Source organism: Sapajus apella, unplaced genomic scaffold (genome assembly GCF_009761245.1).
Source record: "Sapajus apella isolate SASKATOON/1434 unplaced genomic scaffold, GSC_monkey_1.0 scaffold14, whole genome shotgun sequence".
NCBI lineage: Eukaryota > Metazoa > Chordata > Mammalia > Primates > Cebidae > Sapajus > Sapajus apella.
Window position 1 is genome coordinate 9316746 of NW_022436954.1, and position 18915 is coordinate 9335660.

The 18915-nt window shown below is 55.0% G+C and overlaps 1 protein-coding gene across 1 annotated transcript in view; it reads left to right on the forward strand.

The window, feature by feature from the left end:
- Positions 1-3411: 3411 nt before the first annotated feature.
- Positions 3412-18915, forward strand: part of FADS3 (fatty acid desaturase 3) — a 20899-nt gene continuing 5395 nt past the window's right edge. Inside the window, exons 1-5 of the mRNA XM_032283166.1 lie at positions 3412-3835; positions 16573-16683; positions 17179-17376; positions 18178-18279; positions 18404-18526. Of these exons, the coding sequence (XP_032139057.1) occupies positions 3623-3835; positions 16573-16683; positions 17179-17376; positions 18178-18279; positions 18404-18526 (747 nt within the window). The 5' untranslated portion in view covers positions 3412-3622. The remainder of the gene's footprint in view (positions 3836-16572; positions 16684-17178; positions 17377-18177; positions 18280-18403; positions 18527-18915) is intronic.

Here is an 18915-nt window from a genome sequence, read left to right on the forward strand (position 1 = left end):
AAGTGGATCATGCCGTATTTGTCCTTTCATGACTGGTTTATTTCACTTAGCATAATGTCCTCAGTGTTCATCTGTGTCGTAGCATATGATGGGATTTCCTTTCTTTTTGAGACTGAATAGTATTCCACTGTACGCATAGACCACGTTTTCTTTATCCAGCATCTGTGGATGGACAGTGTGCTGCCTCTACGTCTTGGCCGTTGTGAACAGTGCTACTAGGAACATAGACGTGCAAATCTCTCCTCAAGACTCTGCTTTCGGTTCTTTGGGTATATGCCCAGAAGTGGAATTGCTGAATCATATGGTAGTTTTATCATTATTTTTTAAAGACATTTTTAGACTCTTTTCTGTAGTTGGCTGCAGCATTTCACATTCCCACCAACAATGCACAAGGGTTCCCCATCGTTGCCAACACTTGTGATTTTCTTTATTTTTTGAGGCCAGGTCTCTCTCTGTCACCCAGGCTAGAGCACAGAGGCATGATCTCGGCTCACTGCAACCTCTGCTTCCCAGCCTTAAGCGATCCTCCTACCTCAGCCTCCCAAGTAGCTGGGACTACAGGCGCCCACATTGCTGCACCCTGCTAGTTATTGTTTATTTTTGTAGAAATGGGGTTTTGTTGGCTGGGTGCGGTGGCTCACGCCTGTAATCCCGGCACTTTGGGAAGCCAAGGCAGGCGGATCACCTGAGGTTGGGAGTTTGAGACCAGCCTGACCAACATGGAGAAACCCTGTCTCTACTAAAAATATAAAGTTAGCTGGACACGGTAGCACATGCCTATAATCCCAGCTACTCAGGAGGCTGTGACAGGAGAATTGCTTGAACCCGGAAGGCAGAGGTTGCAGTGAGCCAAGATTGCGTGCCATTGCACTCCAGCCTGGGCAACCCTAGTGAAACTCTGTCTCAAAAAAAGGGGGGGATTTTTGTCATGTTGCCCAGGCTGGTCTTGAACTCCTAGGCTCAAGAGATCCACTCACCCCACCCAGCCTCCCAAAGTACCGGGGTTACAGGCATGAACCACTATGCCTAGAATGATTTTATTTTTCATTTATGTATCTTGCTATGTTGCTGAGGCTGGTCTTGATCTCCTGGGCTCAAGTGAGCCCCCTGCCTTGGCCTCCCAAAGTGCTGGAATTCCAGGCCTTTTTCTTTTTTATAGGCGCCCTCCTAACAAGTGTGAGATGGTATCTCATTGTGGTTTGATTTGCAGTTTTCTGATTAGCAGTGCTGAGTGCCTTTTCATGTGTGTGTTGCCATTTGTGTGCACCCCCTATCTCCTGAGGGGTATTCTGGGGAGCTCTGCCCAGCCTCCACAGGGATGCCTTCAAGGAGGACTTGGCCAATAGGGCCGTGGTCCCTGCCCTCTCTCACAGCTCTTGCTTGGGTCTGTGCCCCTCCCCCAACCCCCCGCCTTCATCTTCCCCATCTCTTCTGGGGGCAGCTGGGAAAGATGGAGGTCCTAACCTATCACAACCCCCAACCACCTCACACACAGGGGCTGAGACCAGGCCAGGGCTGGCCCTGAGGAAGGAGCCCCGGGATGGCCACATCTGACCACCCAGGGCTGCTGAAGGTGGTGCCAGGGCCATGCCCCCAGTGGAAGCGCTGGATTTCGATGCAGGGGATGTGTTCCTCCAAGAGTCTGCCTTCTCTGTTCCTGTGCTGTGTGAACATGGTGGGGGGCAGGGGTGCCTGCAGCCCCCTTGGGCTAGGGCCGTGCACCCCCACACACATGTGCCAGGTTGGGGTTCCAGGATATGGTCAGTGCGTGCTTCAGTGGAAAGGGCCCAGGCGGCCCCGGTGCCTGATGACATCATGGGCCTTGCTGTATGTCCTGACAAGCAAAGGCAGGAGCTCCTGGTACCAGGGAGAACAGAGGCCCCCTCTGTCCTTCAGGGGATCCTGGTGCTCTTTAGACCAAGACAAAATATTAGCATATCAGAGAAGTATACTTAGGGTTTTCTAAGTGCATTTCCGCAACCAGCTGGTCAGCATCACCTGTGAGCTGGCCACGTAAGTCTCTGCCTCCACACCAGACCTACCGAATGACCCTCCTGGGTGGTTCTGGCTTTCCAGGTGGTTCTGAGAGAGGTTTGACAAGTTTGACGACCAGTGCTCTGGAAGCAACCTTAGCCTGATTTGAATTCCTTATTGGTGTGAACGCTTAACTTTTAGGAACGGGTATCTTATTGATTGATTGAGACGGAGTCTCACTCTTTTGCCAGGCTGGAGTGCAGTCGTGCGATCTTGGCTCACTGCAACCTCCGCTTTCTGGGTTCAAGCGATTCTCCTGCCTTAGCCTCCCGAGTAGCTGGGACTCCAGGTGGCCGCCATCACACCCAGCTAATTTTTGTGTTTTTAGTAGAGATGGGGGTTCACCGTATTGACCAGGCTGTTCTCGAACTCCTGACCTTGTGATCCGCCCGCCTTAGCCTCCCAAAGCGCTGGGATTACAAGAGTGAGCCACCGCGCCCGGCCAGGAACAGGTATCTTTATCGCAAAGAAATCCGAAGCAATTAGGGGAGCTACCTACACTTTCAAAAGGACTTTATTTAAATTTAAAAAGGGGGTGGAGGGCAGGTGCAGTAGCTGATGCCTGTAATCCCAGCATTTGGGAGGCCCAGGCGAGAGGGTCGCTTTAGTCCAGGAGTTCGAGACGGAGTGCAGTGAGCTGAGATCCTGCCACTACACTGCAGCCTGGCAACAGTGAGACCCCTGTCGCGACACAAAAACCAAAAAGGGGTAGGAAAGCAGTAACAAGCACAGGTCTCCTCAGCACGTGGGTGGCGGCATCCGCCTCCAGGCGCCAGTGTCCTTCGGCTCCCTTCCCCCCGCCCCCCCCCCCCACCCCGCCACCTGGGCGATCCCAGCCCTGCAGCGCTGACGGTGGCGGCGGGAAGGCTACCCGCCCCCGGCAGAGGGCTCCGCGACAGCTGCAGCGGCGGTGGGGGCCGCGCAGACGTTGGGGTCCATGATTTGAAGGCTGTTCACAGGCACCCCGAGACAGCGTCCCCATTCTGGGCGCACTGGATTTGACGTTTCAGGACTCATGCCTGGAAACCCCCCTAGGCCCCGTGACTCGCAGACCGGAACTCCGCCTCGGGTCCCCGAGGGCGCGGCGGGGCGCCGCAGGACGCCCAACAGGTGCGCGTTGTGTCCCCGCGACCCGCGACCCGCGACCCGGGCGGAGTCGAGAGCCTGGGCGCTCGCAGGCCGGGGAGAGGGGGCGGGACGGTGCCCGGGGCAGGGCTAGGTGGCGGCCGCCGTCCTCCCGGGCGGGGCGGGCCGCCTCGACGCCGCCCTCCCCAGCGGCCAATGGAGGCCGAGGTCCGGCGCGGGGATTGGAGCGGGCGCGGGGGGTCAGCCAGCTCCCAGGGCCAGGGCCGGGCCGGGGGCGGGGTCCGGCGAGGCGGGCGGTGTCCGCGCAGCTATAAGGCGGGGAGCTCCCTGCGCCGCGGGCCGGGAGGCGCACGCTTGCTCGTACGGCGGCCGCGGCGGCGGGGCGGGGCCGGAGCTGCGGGCGGCGGCGGAGACGGCACCCAGGAGCGCGCCTCGCTTCCTCGGGGCCTCGCTCGGATCTCGGTCACAGCCTGGGTGGACCTCCAGGACTCGTGCGTGCAGCATGGGCGGAGTCGGAGAGCCTGGACCGCGGCAGGGACCCGCGCAGCCGGGGGCGCCGCTGCCCATCTTCTGCTGGGAGCAGATCCGCGCGCACGACCAGCCTGGCGACAAGTGGCTGGTCATCGAGCGCCGCGTCTACGACATCAGCCGCTGGGAACAGCGGCACCCTGGGGGCAGCCGCCTCATCGGCCACCACGGCGCTGAGGACGCTACGGTAAGTAAGCCGTAGGGAAGCCACCCACCGGCGAGTGGAGCCTGGAGCTCGGCCTTGGGCGCGATGTCCCCCTCCACCTGTGGGGCCTTAGCATCCTCCCTCCCTTCGCTGACCTTTGACCTCCACGCCGGGACCCAGAGTTGGGATGGACGAGCCAGGGTCAAATACGGGGTACGGAGGCCACTTCCCTGAGTGGAGGACCCATCGCTGTCCACGGAGCAGGTCTGCGGGGGAGGAGGGGTCCTCAGAAGTGGGTGTGTCATGCTGCAGAGCCTGCCCTAGGTGATGGGCTGCCCTGTTGCTCCCAGGTTCCTGTTTCAGTCTGGGTCCCCATGCTGGGTGCTTGCTAAGGGCTAGAGGTGGGGCAGGGCAGTGTCCCCAGAGGCTGGTAAGGCTATGCCATTAGAGGCTGGTGGCTGGGCCGGCCTGAGGTCTGTGGCTTTCCCAAGAGCTGCTATAAAGGGCTAAGGGACAGTGAGTCACCTCTCCGGGCTAGCAGCTGCACGTGGGAGGGCTTTGCCAGCCAGGCGAGGTGGGCCTCTCCGGGAAGCACAGTCACCCCAGGAACAGGCTGGCCCCTGGGGACCCCAACTTCCCATTCCCAGACCCTGTCTAGACAGGGAGGGAATGTAGTCTGGCCCCTGGGGACTGTCTGGCTGGGGTCCAGTGGTGGAGCAGCCACACCAGCCCCTTTTCCTCAGTCCCCCCACCCTGCCTTGGAGAAGAAGAGTTGGGGCCACGATGCCCTGTCCTTGACCCTCCAAATTTCTAAGTTGCCACACTGGGTACCAGGAAGGCCTTCAAGACCCGAGGACATGAATCCCGAGTGCTGCCCTCAGGTCTTGAAGAATTCCGTGCTGTGGGCAGCAGAGGAGATTCTGTCCTGTCCCAGGACTGTCACTCTTGCCAGGGCCACCTGCTCTCTGCTGATGGCCATCTCCCATGTGTTAGACAATCTTCACTGGACTCTTTGAGGAAGAAAGCCCCTCTTTTCCCTTCCCATCCCAGGAAGCTGAGGAGTGAGGATAAGAATCCTCCTGAAATTCTAAAAATAAAAGAGAAACACTTGTCTGTGGCTGCTCAAGGGCCAGGCACTGGCCCGAGGGGAGAGCACAGCCGTGGGTTGAAGCAGCCGGGGGCAGTATCTCAGTGTGCAGGTGTTTGCATGGCTGGGTGAGTGTGGGTGTGTGTGCCTTCCTTTCTGCCAGGGCATGGCGAGATAAGGGGCATAGCCCCTCCCCCTTAGCCTGGCTGAGCCCTGGCCCCCCACCAAGGGGTCTTGCAGATGCCTGCCCTGATCTTTTAAAAAAAAATGTACTTATTTTATTTATTATTTATTATTTTTATTTGTTTAAAAATAGAAACAGGGTCTTGCTTTGTTGCTCGGGCTGGTCTCAAAATCCTGGGTTCAAGCATTCCTCCTGCCTCAGCATTCCAAGGTTCTGGGATTACAGGCATGAGCCACCACACCCAGCCTGCTCTGATCTTTCTGTATGGATACAGGAAGCTTTCCTCCCCCACTCCCCACACACACCCGCCACACACTCCGGCCCAAGATGGAGTCTCGCCCTGTCACCCAGGCTGGAGTACAGTGGCACCATCACGGCTCACTGCAACCTCTGCCTCCCAGGTTCAAGCAATTCTCCTGCCTCACCCTCTCGAGTAGCTGGGATTATAGACACATGCCACCACACCCAGCTTTGTATTTTTAGTAGAGATGGGGTTGCACCATGTTGGCCAGGCTGGTCTCGAACTCCTGACCTCATGATCCACCCACTTTCGCCTTCCAAAGTGCTGGGATTACAGGTGTGAGCCACCATGTCCAGCCAGGATACAGAAAGCTTTTATTTCATCACTCTTCCTGCCTGGTGCCAGGCCTATGCTGGGATTTCCCCCAAGTGGAATTCCTGACTGAACATTTAGAGCTTGGGATGCTGAGACTTCCAACACACAGTTTTCTCATTGATTCGTAGCTAATATGATCTGTGTTAAAAACATGTCTCTGCTCCCTGTGGCAGGGTTCCAGCTCTGCTATTGGAGGCACTGAGTGATCTTGAAGCAGGCATATCACTCCTCTGTGCCTCAGTTTACTAATCTGTAAAGTGGGGAGAGCTGGGGCAGATGGTGAGCCAGCTGAGGGCAGGCCTGTGTCTTCTCAAGCCCAAGGCCCAGGCCTGCCAGGTAGTAGTTTGTGTTCAGTAAATGCTGCTGGTCCCTAAGTATGAGTGTGTCCTGCTCACTGCAGCGTAGAGTGGGACAGCCCTGCACGGCTACCCTTTTGCTGGGTGACCTTATCTGATTATGGCCCTATCTGTAGTAGGAAGGAGCCACTTTAGGCTGTCTCTTAGCTCCCTCAAGGCCCCACACCCTGGACCAGAGTTGCAAGAAACACATGTTCCATTTAGGCCAAAGGGGCTGTGAGTTTGCTGGGGTGGAGCGATCCGTCATCATGGGATGAACCCACAGGGCAGACCAGGGGTTGGGCCAGCCTCGTGTCCCGTGTAGTTGAGCCCAGACCCCAGCCATCTCATCCCAGGTGGTGGCCTCAGGTGGAGTTGGGCCAGCCAGTTGCCAGAGCTGGTTTCCGGCCGCCACCTCTCACCAGCCCCGGCTGCCCATCAGCTGTTCTCATGTCCAGGCAGCGAAGCCTTCCTGCCAGGAAATTCCCAGAGTTTCTGTGCCATGAAGTCAGCCTGTAGCCATCCTAGGACACAAAGCCGGGTGCCTGGGGAGAATGCTCTGGGCTGTTGGCCAGGTTTGTCTAAGAGTCATAGGCAGCCTGATACTAACAGAGCCAGCCAGGGAGGGTGAGGCCCAGCTGCTGCTGGCCATAGTATACAAGCGCCATGTGCTAAGCGCCTACTATGTGCCAGGTTTTGAATTCAGTCCTTGATTTATTGAAACTCTCTTTTAATTCTCAAGGTGTCCCATGTGAGGCAGGCACCATTTATTGTTATTGCCACTTGACAGATGAAAAAATAGAGGCTCAGAAAGGCAAACTGACTTGAAATTCAGTGATTGGTGTGAGATTTGAATCCACAGTCGTGCTCTCAAGCACATGCTATGCCGCTGTCTAGCCTGTTTATTTCCATCACTCATTCATTCTTCAATGATTACTCATTCAGTCCATCAATGAGCACCTTCTCTGTGTCATGCACGGCTTTCACATCTGAAGATGTGGCTGTGAGCAACACTTCTGCAGGGAGTGAGTTCCCAGCAGAGGGATCAGCTGGTGGGACTGTGTGTCCTGTGTTTCAGTAATACAGTGTGGTTGCAGCAGAGAGCGGTGGGGAGAGAGTCTGGCAGTGAGGTCTAGAGGCAGCTGGGCTGGTTTATGCTGGATGTTTGTGTTCTCGGAAGGACTTTGGCTTTATTCTAAAGAGGATGGGGAGCCCCAGAGAACAGAGCAGTCTGATGGACATTTGAAAGGATCCTTAATGGAGAGAGCGATGGCAGAGCCTCCCAGAAGAGTAGAGGGTAAGAGAAGGGAGGATGGGGACCCACCTTCCCCAGGGGAGGCCACCCAGAAGAGGCAGAGTGTGGCCAGGGCAGACAGCAAGAGAGGCTGTGGACACAGGCACACTGGTCCAGTGTGAGCCACTAGATTTAGCTTCCTGTAGTCTTTAGAGAGGGAGCCAGCCTGGCCTCACTCTGTGACCTTGGACACATCCTTTCACTTCTGGGTCTCAGTTTCCCCATTAGTGTGATGAAGATAAGAATGCTTTTGTGCTGGGCACACTGTGAGGATGGTGCTGGACATCTGGGTGCCTGGTTACCATGGGCAACAAAGCTGTATTCATTGGTATGGTGAATGCATTGCCCACAGCTCCTCAGGGTGGATGAAGGGTTTCCCAGCAGCCCCGGTGCCCTTTGGGCTGAAGCCCTAACAACTATGGGAAAATCCAAGTTCCAGCAGACCCTCTGAGCCCTCTGCCTTAGCACCTTCCTTTTGAGTGGTTCTCTAAGCCTGGTCTGGGCTGGCCAGTGCTGCACTAGAGGTTGAATCATAGTAATTGCAGTCAACAGTTGTTGACTATGCACTGTTCCGAGGGGTTTAGATGTGGTAACTGAATTCACCTAACAACTTTGTGAGGTGAGTCCTGTTGTTAGCCCATTTTGCAGATGAGGAGACTGAGTTTAAAACTGGGTGGTGTAATGGAACCTTCTTGGGACGCTTGAAGGGTGAGGCCTTTATACTTGGGCCACAAGGGTAGGGTTGTGTCTGGGTGGGAGCTGGGGAAGGGCAGATCTGAGGCCACCAGAGGGGGGCAGTGGCCCTGGAGCCACTCTGCTCCCTCCTACCACACTGACTACCTTGAAAGTCCCCAAATGGCCAGGCACCATGGCTCACACTTGTAATCCCAGTACTTTGGGAGGCCGAGGCAGGTGGATCACGAGGTCAGGAGATCAAGACCATCTAGGCTAACATGGTGAAACCTCATCTCTACTGAAAACACAAAAAATTAGCCGGGCGTGGTGCTGGGCGCCTGTAATCCCAGCTACTCGGGAGGCTGAGACAGGAGAATCCCTTGAGCCCAAGAGGCCGCAGTTGCAGTGAGCTGAGATCGCGCCACTGCACTGAAGCCTGTTGAGAAAGTTCCCCTAATGGCCACTCCCATGAAATGTGACTGCCCTGATCCCCGGCAGTCATTTTCTGCAAGGCCACTGCCCACCCAGGCCCCTTCCCCAGAGGGGCTGTAGTGCCCTGTCCCTTCCTTGTGGGAGGAATCGGGATTGTCTGGTGGCGTCAGCAGGATACTGCCCCTGGGCATCCCTCCCCCTTTCTTCTTGCGGGTTTCTGATGAAACAAGTGGGATCCAGTAGTGAAGCCAGAGGTCAGTGGTGGAGAGAGGACCACGGGCCAGAGGCTGTAGCTGCCTTGGGGCTGTCGCGGCCTCAGCGACACCTGTGAGGCCAAGATGCTGGCTGCAGGAGCCCTCACATGTATGCCCACCCTTCACCAGGACATTGAGGGGGACAGGGGTGGCTTCTTGGGGGTGCCTGCCTTCGACTTGGGCTCCACTACACAGGCCAAATTTGGATGTGCCATGTTTAGAGTTGTGTGTCTTTTGGATCTCTTTGGGCCTCAGTTTCCTCATCTGTAAAATGGATACTGATAGTGCTTCCCCAGTGGCCTCCTCTGAGGGGTGCCAGGGAGAGGATGGGATGGAGCATGGTGTGCTGGACATGCTCCTGCTCTACCCGCCTACCTGGGAGAGGAGAGAAGCAGGAACGTCATGGGGGTGCCCTTTGAGGTATAGCCCTGTCACCCCAACCTCCTGCAAAGGCCTGAGGAGGCAGCGAGGACAGACCCTGGCCACCTGAGCCCTCAGCAGCCCTGCCACACTCCCCTGCCACCCTCCTCCTCCTTCCTGACTGATCTAGAACATTCTTGATTCTTCTAGAAGGCTGCCCGCTCCTCCTCTCAGCCTCAGGCTTGGCCAGGACTTAACAGGCAGGCGGAAAAGCAGCATCTCCACTCTCCTCCCCTACACCTGCAGGCTCCTCCCATGGGCACTTACCTCTAAGTGGACTCTCAGGAGAAGGAGCATCAGGGCTGCCAGGCTCAGAAAAGAGCTGGGCTGTGGAGCTCTTGCCAGCTACCAGGCCCCTTCTAAGTGCTTTACCACCACTGACTCCATCCTCCCAGCAGCCTTGTGAGATGCGCATTTGTGGTTCCCAGTTTACTGATGAGAAAATACTGATGAGAGAGAGGTGCGTTCTCATCTGGGTCTCCCTGGCTCCTGGGTAGCCGCTCAGGTTCCATCCTGGGCAGGCTGGCTCTGGGCCACCTCCCCTGACCAGTTGCTGTGCGGACTTCACGGTGGGGCTGGGGCAGAGCATGGGCTTTTATGGCTAACTGAGCCACTCTAGGCTTCCAGGGACCAAGGCCAGGCTGAGCTGTCTCTGTATCCTGAGGGAGCATGAACAGCATGGAAGACAGACCTGGGTTTGAATCCCAGCTCTGCCACTATTAACTGTGACCTGGTCAGGCACCATGGCTCACCCCTGTAAACCCAGCACTTTGAGAGGCTGAGGCAGGCAAATCATGAGGTCAGGAATTCTAGACCAGCCTGGCAAACATGGTGAAACCCCATCTCTACTAAAAATATAAAATTAGCTGGGTGTAATTCCAGCTACTGGGGAGGCTGAGGCAGGAGAATCACTTGAACCTGGGAGGCGGAGGTTGTAGTGAGCCGAGATCATGCCTCTGCACTGTAGCCTGGGCAACAAAGTGAGACTCCGTCTCAAAAAAAAAAAAGAAGAAAAGACAAAACAAAACTGTGACCTGGCAGGTATCCCTTCCCGCTGAGCCTTCATTTCCTCACCAGCAAAATGGTTCGTGCCCCTGCCTTGCGGGCTGTGGAGGGTCGGCTCTCGCCACTTGTTCATACCTGCTGTTGAGTAGCTGCTCTCTGCCCACCTCTCAGGATGCCGCTGTGCACAGGGCCTGTCGCTGCCTCCAGGAGCTTGTGCTTGGGGGTGCCGTTTTGATTCCACTGCTTTCACCCAGCTCTGTTCAGGTACCCAATGAGAGACCTCGAGCGCTGCTTTCCACTCGCTTGGGTGTGGGTGGGGGAGGGTCACAGGGCTTGGTGCACATACCTCTGGGTGGACGTTTGTGGGTGCGCTTAGGGTGAGTGCGAGTGGGGCCTCCCGAGGTTCCCTGAGACTCCACTGATGAGGTCCAAGAACCACTCTCCTGCTCCCGCAGCCCAGGCTTCCAGCAGCTGGACCCTTGGTTTCTTGAGATAGTGACTGGCCTCGTGGCAAGGACCCTTGCACCCCACCTGGGAGACCAGCTGCCTCCCCTCTGATCCAGGAGTGGCCACAAGCACCATTTTTTATTTTTGTTTTTACGTTAAGTTCCGGGGTACATGTACAGGACGTGCAGGTTTGTTACACGGGTATATATGTGCCATGGTGGTTTGTTGTACCCATCAACCCGTCATCTAGGTTTTAAGCCCCGCAGGCATTAGGTATTTGTCCTAATGCTCTCCCTCCCCTTACCCCTCACCCCCTGACAGGGTATGTGATGTTCCCCTCCCTGTGTCCATGTGTTCTCATCGTTCAACTCCCACTTATGAGTGAGAGCAGACCTGGGCTCTGATCTAACCTCAGTCAAACCGAACTGTGTGACCTTGAAGAAATAGCTTAACCTCTCTGAGTCTTAGCTTCTGCCTGGCCACCAGGTCCTTAAGGAGAGGCCCAGAGAGGACCGGGTCACATGACCTCAGCCAGGGTTCCAGAAAAGGCTGTTCGCTGGTCTATCAGGTTTTGACCTGAGCACCCCGCCCTGCTGGTGCTCCCTGGCAGCATGAGAAGCACAGCTCCCGGAGTGCCCACCCAGCCCCGAGAGCCCAGCCTGCCTCCCAGGGAACTGTCACAGCCCCACCTGTCCCTTCCCTGGCTGGAGCCCTGTCCATGGTTCTGGGGTTCTCTGACACAGCCCTGAGGGGCTCACACTTTCCCTTATCCTCGCAAAGGGTAGACCTGACTTGAAGACCTTTGGGTGGGTTTGGCTCTGTCCTCCCCTGTCAGTGCCTCAACAGGCCTGGCCCAGGTGAATCAGGACCAACGGGAACGGCGTCGAGGAGACCAATCTGCACCCAAGATCTTCAGCTCAAGGAGGTGGCCCCAGAACCGACACGGGACGAAAGAGGGAAGGGTTGGGAGGGAGGAGATTCTGGGGCTGCGGCCACAGCTTGCGTGTTGTGCCGGGTGCTTCTGTGCGTGCCTGGTGGGTCTTTGCGTACTGTGTGTGCAAGGCTGTGTTTGGCTGAGTGTTCATGTGGGCTGTGATCGTGGGCATGTTTCTGAGCGTCTGAGTGATGCCTACTGAAGTGGGCTCCTGAGGTGTGTCTGCATGTGTGTGTGTGTGTGTGTGTGTGTGTCTGGGGAGTTTCAAAGGAGAGAGAGGGAACTGGCATCACACTGGCTCAGCCTTATAAAGGGAGGGCATCAGCCGGCGCAGTGGCTCATGCCTGTAATCCCAGCACTTTGGGAGGCTTAGGCAGATGGATCACAAAGTCAAGAGTTCAAGACCACCCTGGCCAGGATGCTGAAACCCCATCTTTACTAAAAATACAAAAATTAGCCAGGTGAGGTGGCAGGCACCTGTAATCCCAGCTCCTTGGGAGGCTGAGCCAGGAAAATTGCCTGAACCTGGGGGGTAGAGGTTGTAGTGAGCCAAGATCGAGCCGCTGCAATCCAGCCTGGGCGACAGAGTGAGACTCTGTCTGAAAAAAAAAGGACATCCTGACGTGCTGCCACCTGGTGCTGCAACCTGGATGAATCTTAAGGACACTGGGCTGAGTGACAACAAGCCAGAAGCAAAGGGACAAAATGTAACTTCTCCCAGATGAGGTTCCTGGAGGAGGAGGCCTGTGCGGACAGAGGTAGCGTGGTAGCCTGGTGGTTGCTGAGGACAGGGGAAGGAGGGAATGGAGAATTTGTATTTAATGGGGACAGAGTTTCAGTTGGGGAAGATGGAAAGGTTCTGGAGCTGGATGGTAGTGATGGTTGGACAACACTGTGAATGCACTTAATACCACTGAGCTGCACATCTAAAAGCGCCTAACATGGTAAATTTCATGTATATTTTGCTACAATTTTTTAAAAATTGGCTGGGCGTGGTGGCTCACGCCTGTAATCCCAGCACTTTGGGAGGCTGAGGTGGGAGGATGGCTTGAGCTCAGGAGTTTGAGGCCAGCCTGGGCAACGTGGTGAAACTCCGACTCTACAAAATATGCAAAAATTAGCCCAGTGTGGTGGCTCGCGCCTGTAATCCCAACTACTCAGTAGGCTAAGGCACAAGAATCTCCTGAACCTGGAGGGCGGAGGTTTCAGTGAGACGAGATTGTGCCACTGCCCCCAGTCTAGGCGACAGAGCGAGACTCTTTCTCAAAAAAATAATAAATTTAAGAATTGGAGACCAGGTGTGGCTCATGCCTGTAATCCCAACACTTTGGAAGGCTGAGGTGGGAGGATCGCTTGAGGTCAGGCGTTTAAGACCTGCCTAAGCAACATAGTGAGATCCTGACTCTACAAAAAAGTTCAAAAGTTAATGAGACATGGTGGCTTGTGCCTGTAGTCCCAGCTGCCATGGAGGTTGAGATGGGAGGATCACTTACGACGAGAATTTCAAGGCTGCAGTGAGCCATGATTACGCCACTGCCCTCCAGCTTGGTGACAGAGGGAGGCCCTGTCTCAAAAAAAAATTTAAGTGTCTTTTTTGGGTTGGGTGTGGTGGCTCATTCCTGTCATTCCAGTACTTTGGGAGGCTGAGGGGGGTGGATTGCTCAAGTTTAAGACCAGGAGTTTAAGTCCAGCTGGGTAACATGGTAAACAAACCCCATCTCTACCAAAAAATACAAAAAAAAAAAAAAAAAAATAGCTGGGCATGGTGGCACACACCTGTACTAACAACTCCAGGCGAGGCCAAGATGGGAGGATCACCTGAGCCTGGGAGGTTGAGGCTGCAGTGAGCAGTGATTACGCCACTGCACTCCAGCCTGGGCGACATAGCAAGACCCTGTCTCAAAAAAAACAGGTATTTTTTTTAAGAGTTAATGATCAGCATTCCAGACCCAGAAAGACCCTGAAGTCTTGTTGCCTTGGTTTGCCCAGGAGTTTGAGACTGACCTTGGGTAACATAGCAAGACTCCATCTCTAAAAAAAGAAAGTCACCCAGTGGTGACTCAGTAGAGCCCCACCAGTCTTCCCTCCTGGCTCCCCTGTCGACACCAGCCCTAACTCTCAGGCAGCCGGGGGCCCAGACAGCTTCCTCGGGATCCCCAGCCTTCCCTCTGCCCCTTTCTCTCCCAATTTTGCTGCCCCTCCTTCAAGGTTCATCTCAGAGAGGTGAGGTCTGCACTGACACAGTCCCCTCCTCTGTCATGATGGAGCCAAGCCAGCCCGGGTTATTCTAGAAGGGGCACACCCTACGAGCTCCCCAGTCCGCAGGCCGCTCTGGGCCTGTAAGAGCAGGCAAGGGAACCCCTAGTTGACCATGTAGGTGTTACCTCTTACCATGTAGGTGGGTGCTGGAGGGGCCTGAAGTGCTTTTTGCCCCAGGGTTATAGGAGAATGTCCTGGCAGTGACTTCAGGGACTGCTGTCACTTCTGTTTTAAGGTACACCAGCTGGTAGGCTCATTAGCAAGAGGACAATAGGAGGCCCCTGTCCTCTGTCAGCTTTCTCCAAAGGTATTTCCTTTAGCAACCGGGAGGCCTCTCAGTCACCTTCTCCAGACCCATGGGGACACCACCACCCAGCTCCTGCTGCTACGGTTCAGGCTAGCCCATTCTGAGAGACCCTCTGAAAGTACAAGGAAAAAAATCAGCCAATGAGCTGTGAGCAGTTAAGGAGCCGATTGCAATACCAAGACCTTGGGCAGATCCAGAAGGCTAAGTGAGCCTCGGTGTGAAGTTCACGTTTACTTTACTTCTGGGGCCACTTTCGGACTGGTTTCTCTCCCTGGGTTTATCTTTCTCCCAGTCTGTCTTTTCCTCTCACCCTCTTTCTTTTTTTTTCTTGCAACGTGTTGATTATCAACTCTAACCTTCTTTCTTTCCTCCTTCTTCCTTCTGCATTGTACTGCACCCCAACTCCAGCTATTACAGAGAATTGCAAGAATATTAGATTATTCATTTTACTTACTTTTTTTCCTTTTTTTGTAAAAATAAATACAAGGGCAGCTGGGTGGGGTGGCTCATGCCTGTAATCCCAGCACTTTGGGAGGCTGAGGCAGGTGGATTACCTGAGGCAGGGAGTTTGAGACCAGCCTGACCAACATGGAAAAATCCCATCTCTACTTAAAATACAAAATCAGCTGGGCGTGGTGGCACATGCCTGTGTTCCCAGCTACTCAGGAGGCTAAGGCAGGAGAATCACTTGAACCCGGAAGGTGGAGGTTGCAATGAGCTGAGATCGTGCCTTTGCACTCTAGCCTGGGCAATGAGAGTGAAACTCTGTCTTAAAAAAAAAAAAAAAAAAATAGAGACAAGGTCTCACTATGTGGCCCAGGCTGGTCTTGAACTCCTGGCCTCAAGCAATCCTTGTGCCTCGGCCTCCACAAAATGCTGGGATTACACACGTGAGCCACAGTGCCTGGCCCACTTTATTTACTTTAAAAAAAAAAAAAAAATAGGCCAGGCATGGTGGCTCACACCTGTAATCCTAGCACTTTGGGAGGCCAGGGTAGGCGGATCACCTGAGGTCAAGAGTTGGAGACCAACCTGGTTAACACGACAAAACCCTGTCTCTACTGAAAACACAAAAATTAGCCAGGCGTGGTGGCATGTGCCTGTAATCCCAGCTACTCAGGTGAGTAGATAATCACTGAGACAAGATAATTGCTTGAACCCAGGAAACAGAGTTTGCAGTGAGCTGAGATTGTGCTACTGCACTCCAACCTGGGCGACAGAGCAAGACTGTCTAAAAAAAACTTATATTTTCTTCTCCTGCTTCTTGTTTTGTAAGTCAAATGGGTTTAACTGTTCAAGTGTCTTCCTCACAAACCCCCAAGAACTCAATGTGTGTGGCCCCTGACTGATCCACCCCCACCCCGTGACCCAGTGGTCCTCAGTTATAAGTTTTCCTACCTACCCTTCGCCCACTGCTTATATTTGTACAGGGTAAATTTACAGGGTAAATCAAATGTTTGTGACCCAGATTTTATTCTACATCCAGTAGAAATATGTGTGACTTACAGAAAGCTTTTTGGAAAAGCAAAACCTTTTTTTGTGGTTCAAGAAATGGCAGGGCATGGTGGCTCATGCCTGTAATCCCAGCACTTCGTGAGGCCGAGGCAGGTGGATCACAAGGTCAGGAGTTCGAGACCAGCCTGGCTAAGATGGTGAAACATCGTCTCTACTAAAAGTACAAAAATTAGTCAGGCATGGTAGCAGGTACCTGTAATCCCAGCTACTCGGGAGGCTGAGGCAGAGAATTGCTTGAACCTGGAAGGCAGAGGTTGCAGTGAGCCAAAATCGCACCACGGCACTCTAGCCTGGGCAACAGAGCAAGAGTATGTCTCAAAAACAAAAACAAAAAACTTTGGGACCCTTATAAGTCAGGCAGTGTCTTTATTGGGCTGGGCACTGTGGCTCACACCTGTAATCCCAGCACTTTGGGAGGCTGAGGCGGATGGATCATGAGGTCAAGAGATCGAGATCATCCTGGCCAACATGGTGAAACCCCATCTCTAAAAATACAGTAATTAGCTGGGCATGGTGGCACAAGCCTGTAGACCCAGCTAACTCAGGAGGCTGAGGCAGGAAAATTGCTTGAACCAGGGTGTTGGAGGTTGCAGTGAGCCGAGATCATGCCACTGCACTCCAGCCTGGGCAACAGAGTGAGACTCCATCTCAGGGGAAAAAAAAAAAAAAAAAGAAATCAGTCTTCCAGGGAGGTCTTTCTGTAAATCCAGAGCTGTAGATGTTTGACCGTGTTCAGAGAAGGGCGCTTGTGCTGGGTGAAGTGAACGGGGCACAGCAGGTGATGGGTGAAAAGCAGAACAACCTTGGGCCCTGGGAGGACCAGGGAGGGCTCATGGGCACGGCAGACCCACTTGGTCCCATGCCTTTGACTATTCATCAGCCAACTGACTTTCTGTCCGTCTGTGGTCTGCTCTGCCCATCCATCCGTAGTTCTTCCGCCTGTCTCTGCTGGCTGCTACTGTGCTTCTCAGCTGTGTCTGTCTGTCCGTCCGCCTGACTGTCTGCTCTCCTTCAGGATGCCTTCCGTGTCTTCCATCAAGATCTCGATTTTGTGCGCAAGTTCCTGCAGCCCCTGCTGATTGGAGAACTGGCCCCAGAGGAACCCAGCCAGGATGGACCCCTGAATGTGAGCAGGGCCCTGGGGGAGGCTCGGCCCCTGAGGAAGTGGGATGGCTGGAGGGCTGGGAGGGAGACATCGAGACATGGCCTGGAGCAGCTCCTTCGGCATTCCTCCCAGGCGGCAGGAAGTTGAAAGTGAGGCTGTAGGGATGCCCTGAGAAGCCCAGGGCTCCAGATCTGGTTCAGCCAGGCACTCATTCGGATCCCGAGGCAAGCTCCTTCCCGGTTGTGGTTCAGCATCCTCACCTACCAGGAGGGTTTTGATGAGCTGATTTCTCTCCTGACTGCAGCCTCTTACCCACCCCATACCTTTTGGGAGGGAGAGGAGGTCTCATCACCAGCCAGTGCCCCAGCTCACATCCTGGGCTGGATGTTCTTGTCACTTCATTCCCCTTTGCACACACCCCTTGGGCCTGGTGCTGGGAGGAGTGGCTGGGGCTCCAGGAGAATGGGGGTGGGGAGGAATTGCTTCCCTGGCTGACCGGCTCCTCTGCTATGGCAGACGCAGCTGGTCGAGGACTTCCGAGCCCTGCACCAGGCAGCCGAGGACATGAAGCTGTTTGATGCCAGTCCTACCTTCTTTGCTTTCCTGCTGGGCCACATCCTGGCCATGGAGGTGCTGGCCTGGCTCCTCATCTACCTCCTGGGTCCTGGTTGGGTGCCCAGCACCCTGGCCGCCTTCATCCTGGCCATCTCCCAGGTGACCCCAGCTCTGTGTTGCAGCTGCCCTAACTGCCCAACTGACATAGGCCCCAGTACACCTGGGCATTGGGAACATATTTGCTAAATGAATGAATGGGCCTTGAACGGATGATTGGGCGAATAAATGGATGAATGAGTGAACAGCCTGAAGTCCTATCAGGTGTGTGTGTGGGTCAAGCTGCATTCCAGATGATCCAAGAAGTCCCTTATTTAACAAATCCTGCCGAGCACAGTGGCGCGTGCATGTAGTCCCAGATACTTGGGAGGCTGAGGCTGGAGGATCCTGTGAGCCCAGGAGTTCTGGGCTGTAGTGAGCTAGGCCAATTGGGTGTCTCCGCTAAGTTTGGCATCAATATGGTGACCTCCCAGGAGTGGGGGACCACCAGGAGAACGAGTGTGCCAGTCACTGTGTGTGGGTGTGGGGGTCGAGGAATGGAAGGAGGGGTGAACCGGCCCAGGTAGGAAACAGAGCAGGTCAAAACTCCTGTGCTGATCAGTAGTGGGATTGCGCCTGTGAATAGCCACTGCACTCCAGCCTGGGCAACATAGTGAGACCCTGTATCTTAAAAAAAAAAAGTCTCAATCAAGCACAGGGCCATGGAGCCATAGGCTGCTGCCCTGCAGCTTCATGACACAAGCCCCTCCACCTCCCTGGGACTCAGTTCTCATCTGTAAAAAGAGGATGCTGGCCCACAAGGGTCTTGAAATGGAGCATTCACGCAGGGGTACCCGGCAAGCTGAAAGAGTTTGCTGGGGCTCCGTCCTTCCCAACAGCTTCTGACCCTGCCTGTGTCCCCAGGCTCAGTCCTGGTGTCTGCAGCATGACCTGGGTCATGTCTCTGTCTTCAAGAAATCCCGGTGGAACCACGTGGCCCAGAAGTTCGTGATGGGGCAGCTAAAGGTGAGGGCGGGGGTGGGTGGGCAGCCGGGTGCTGAGCTGGGGGAGAGGCGCTGGGTCTACCCAAGTGTGTGGGCACAGAGTGGGAGGCACAGCCTGCCCCTAAGAGCCCTCTCCTACCCCACAGGGCTTCTCCGCCCACTGGTGGAACTTCCGTCATTTCCAGCACCACGCCAAGCCCAACATCTTCCACAAAGACCCAGACGTCACAGTGGCACCGTTCTTCCTCCTGGGGGAGTCATCCATCGAGGTGGGTGGGGAGGGATGTGGACACCCTCTGGCTGGGCCTGCAGCTCAGGGGACCTAATGCAATGAGTCCCCACTCTGCCCCTGACCTAGCCCCTGACCTAGTTCCTGATCTAGCCCCTGATCTAGCTCCTGACCTAGTTCCTGATCTAGCCCCTGATCTAGCCCCTGACCTAGTTCCTGATCTAGCCCCTGATCTATCCCCTGATCTAGCCCCTGACCTAGCCCCTGATCTAGACCCTGACCTAGCTCCTGATCTAGCCCCTGGTCTAGCCCCTGACCTAGCCCCTGATCTAGCCCCTGTTCTAGCCCCTGACCTAACCCCTGATCTAGCTCCTGACCTAGTTCCTGATCTAGCCCCTGATCTAGCCCCTGACCTAGCTCCTGATCTGG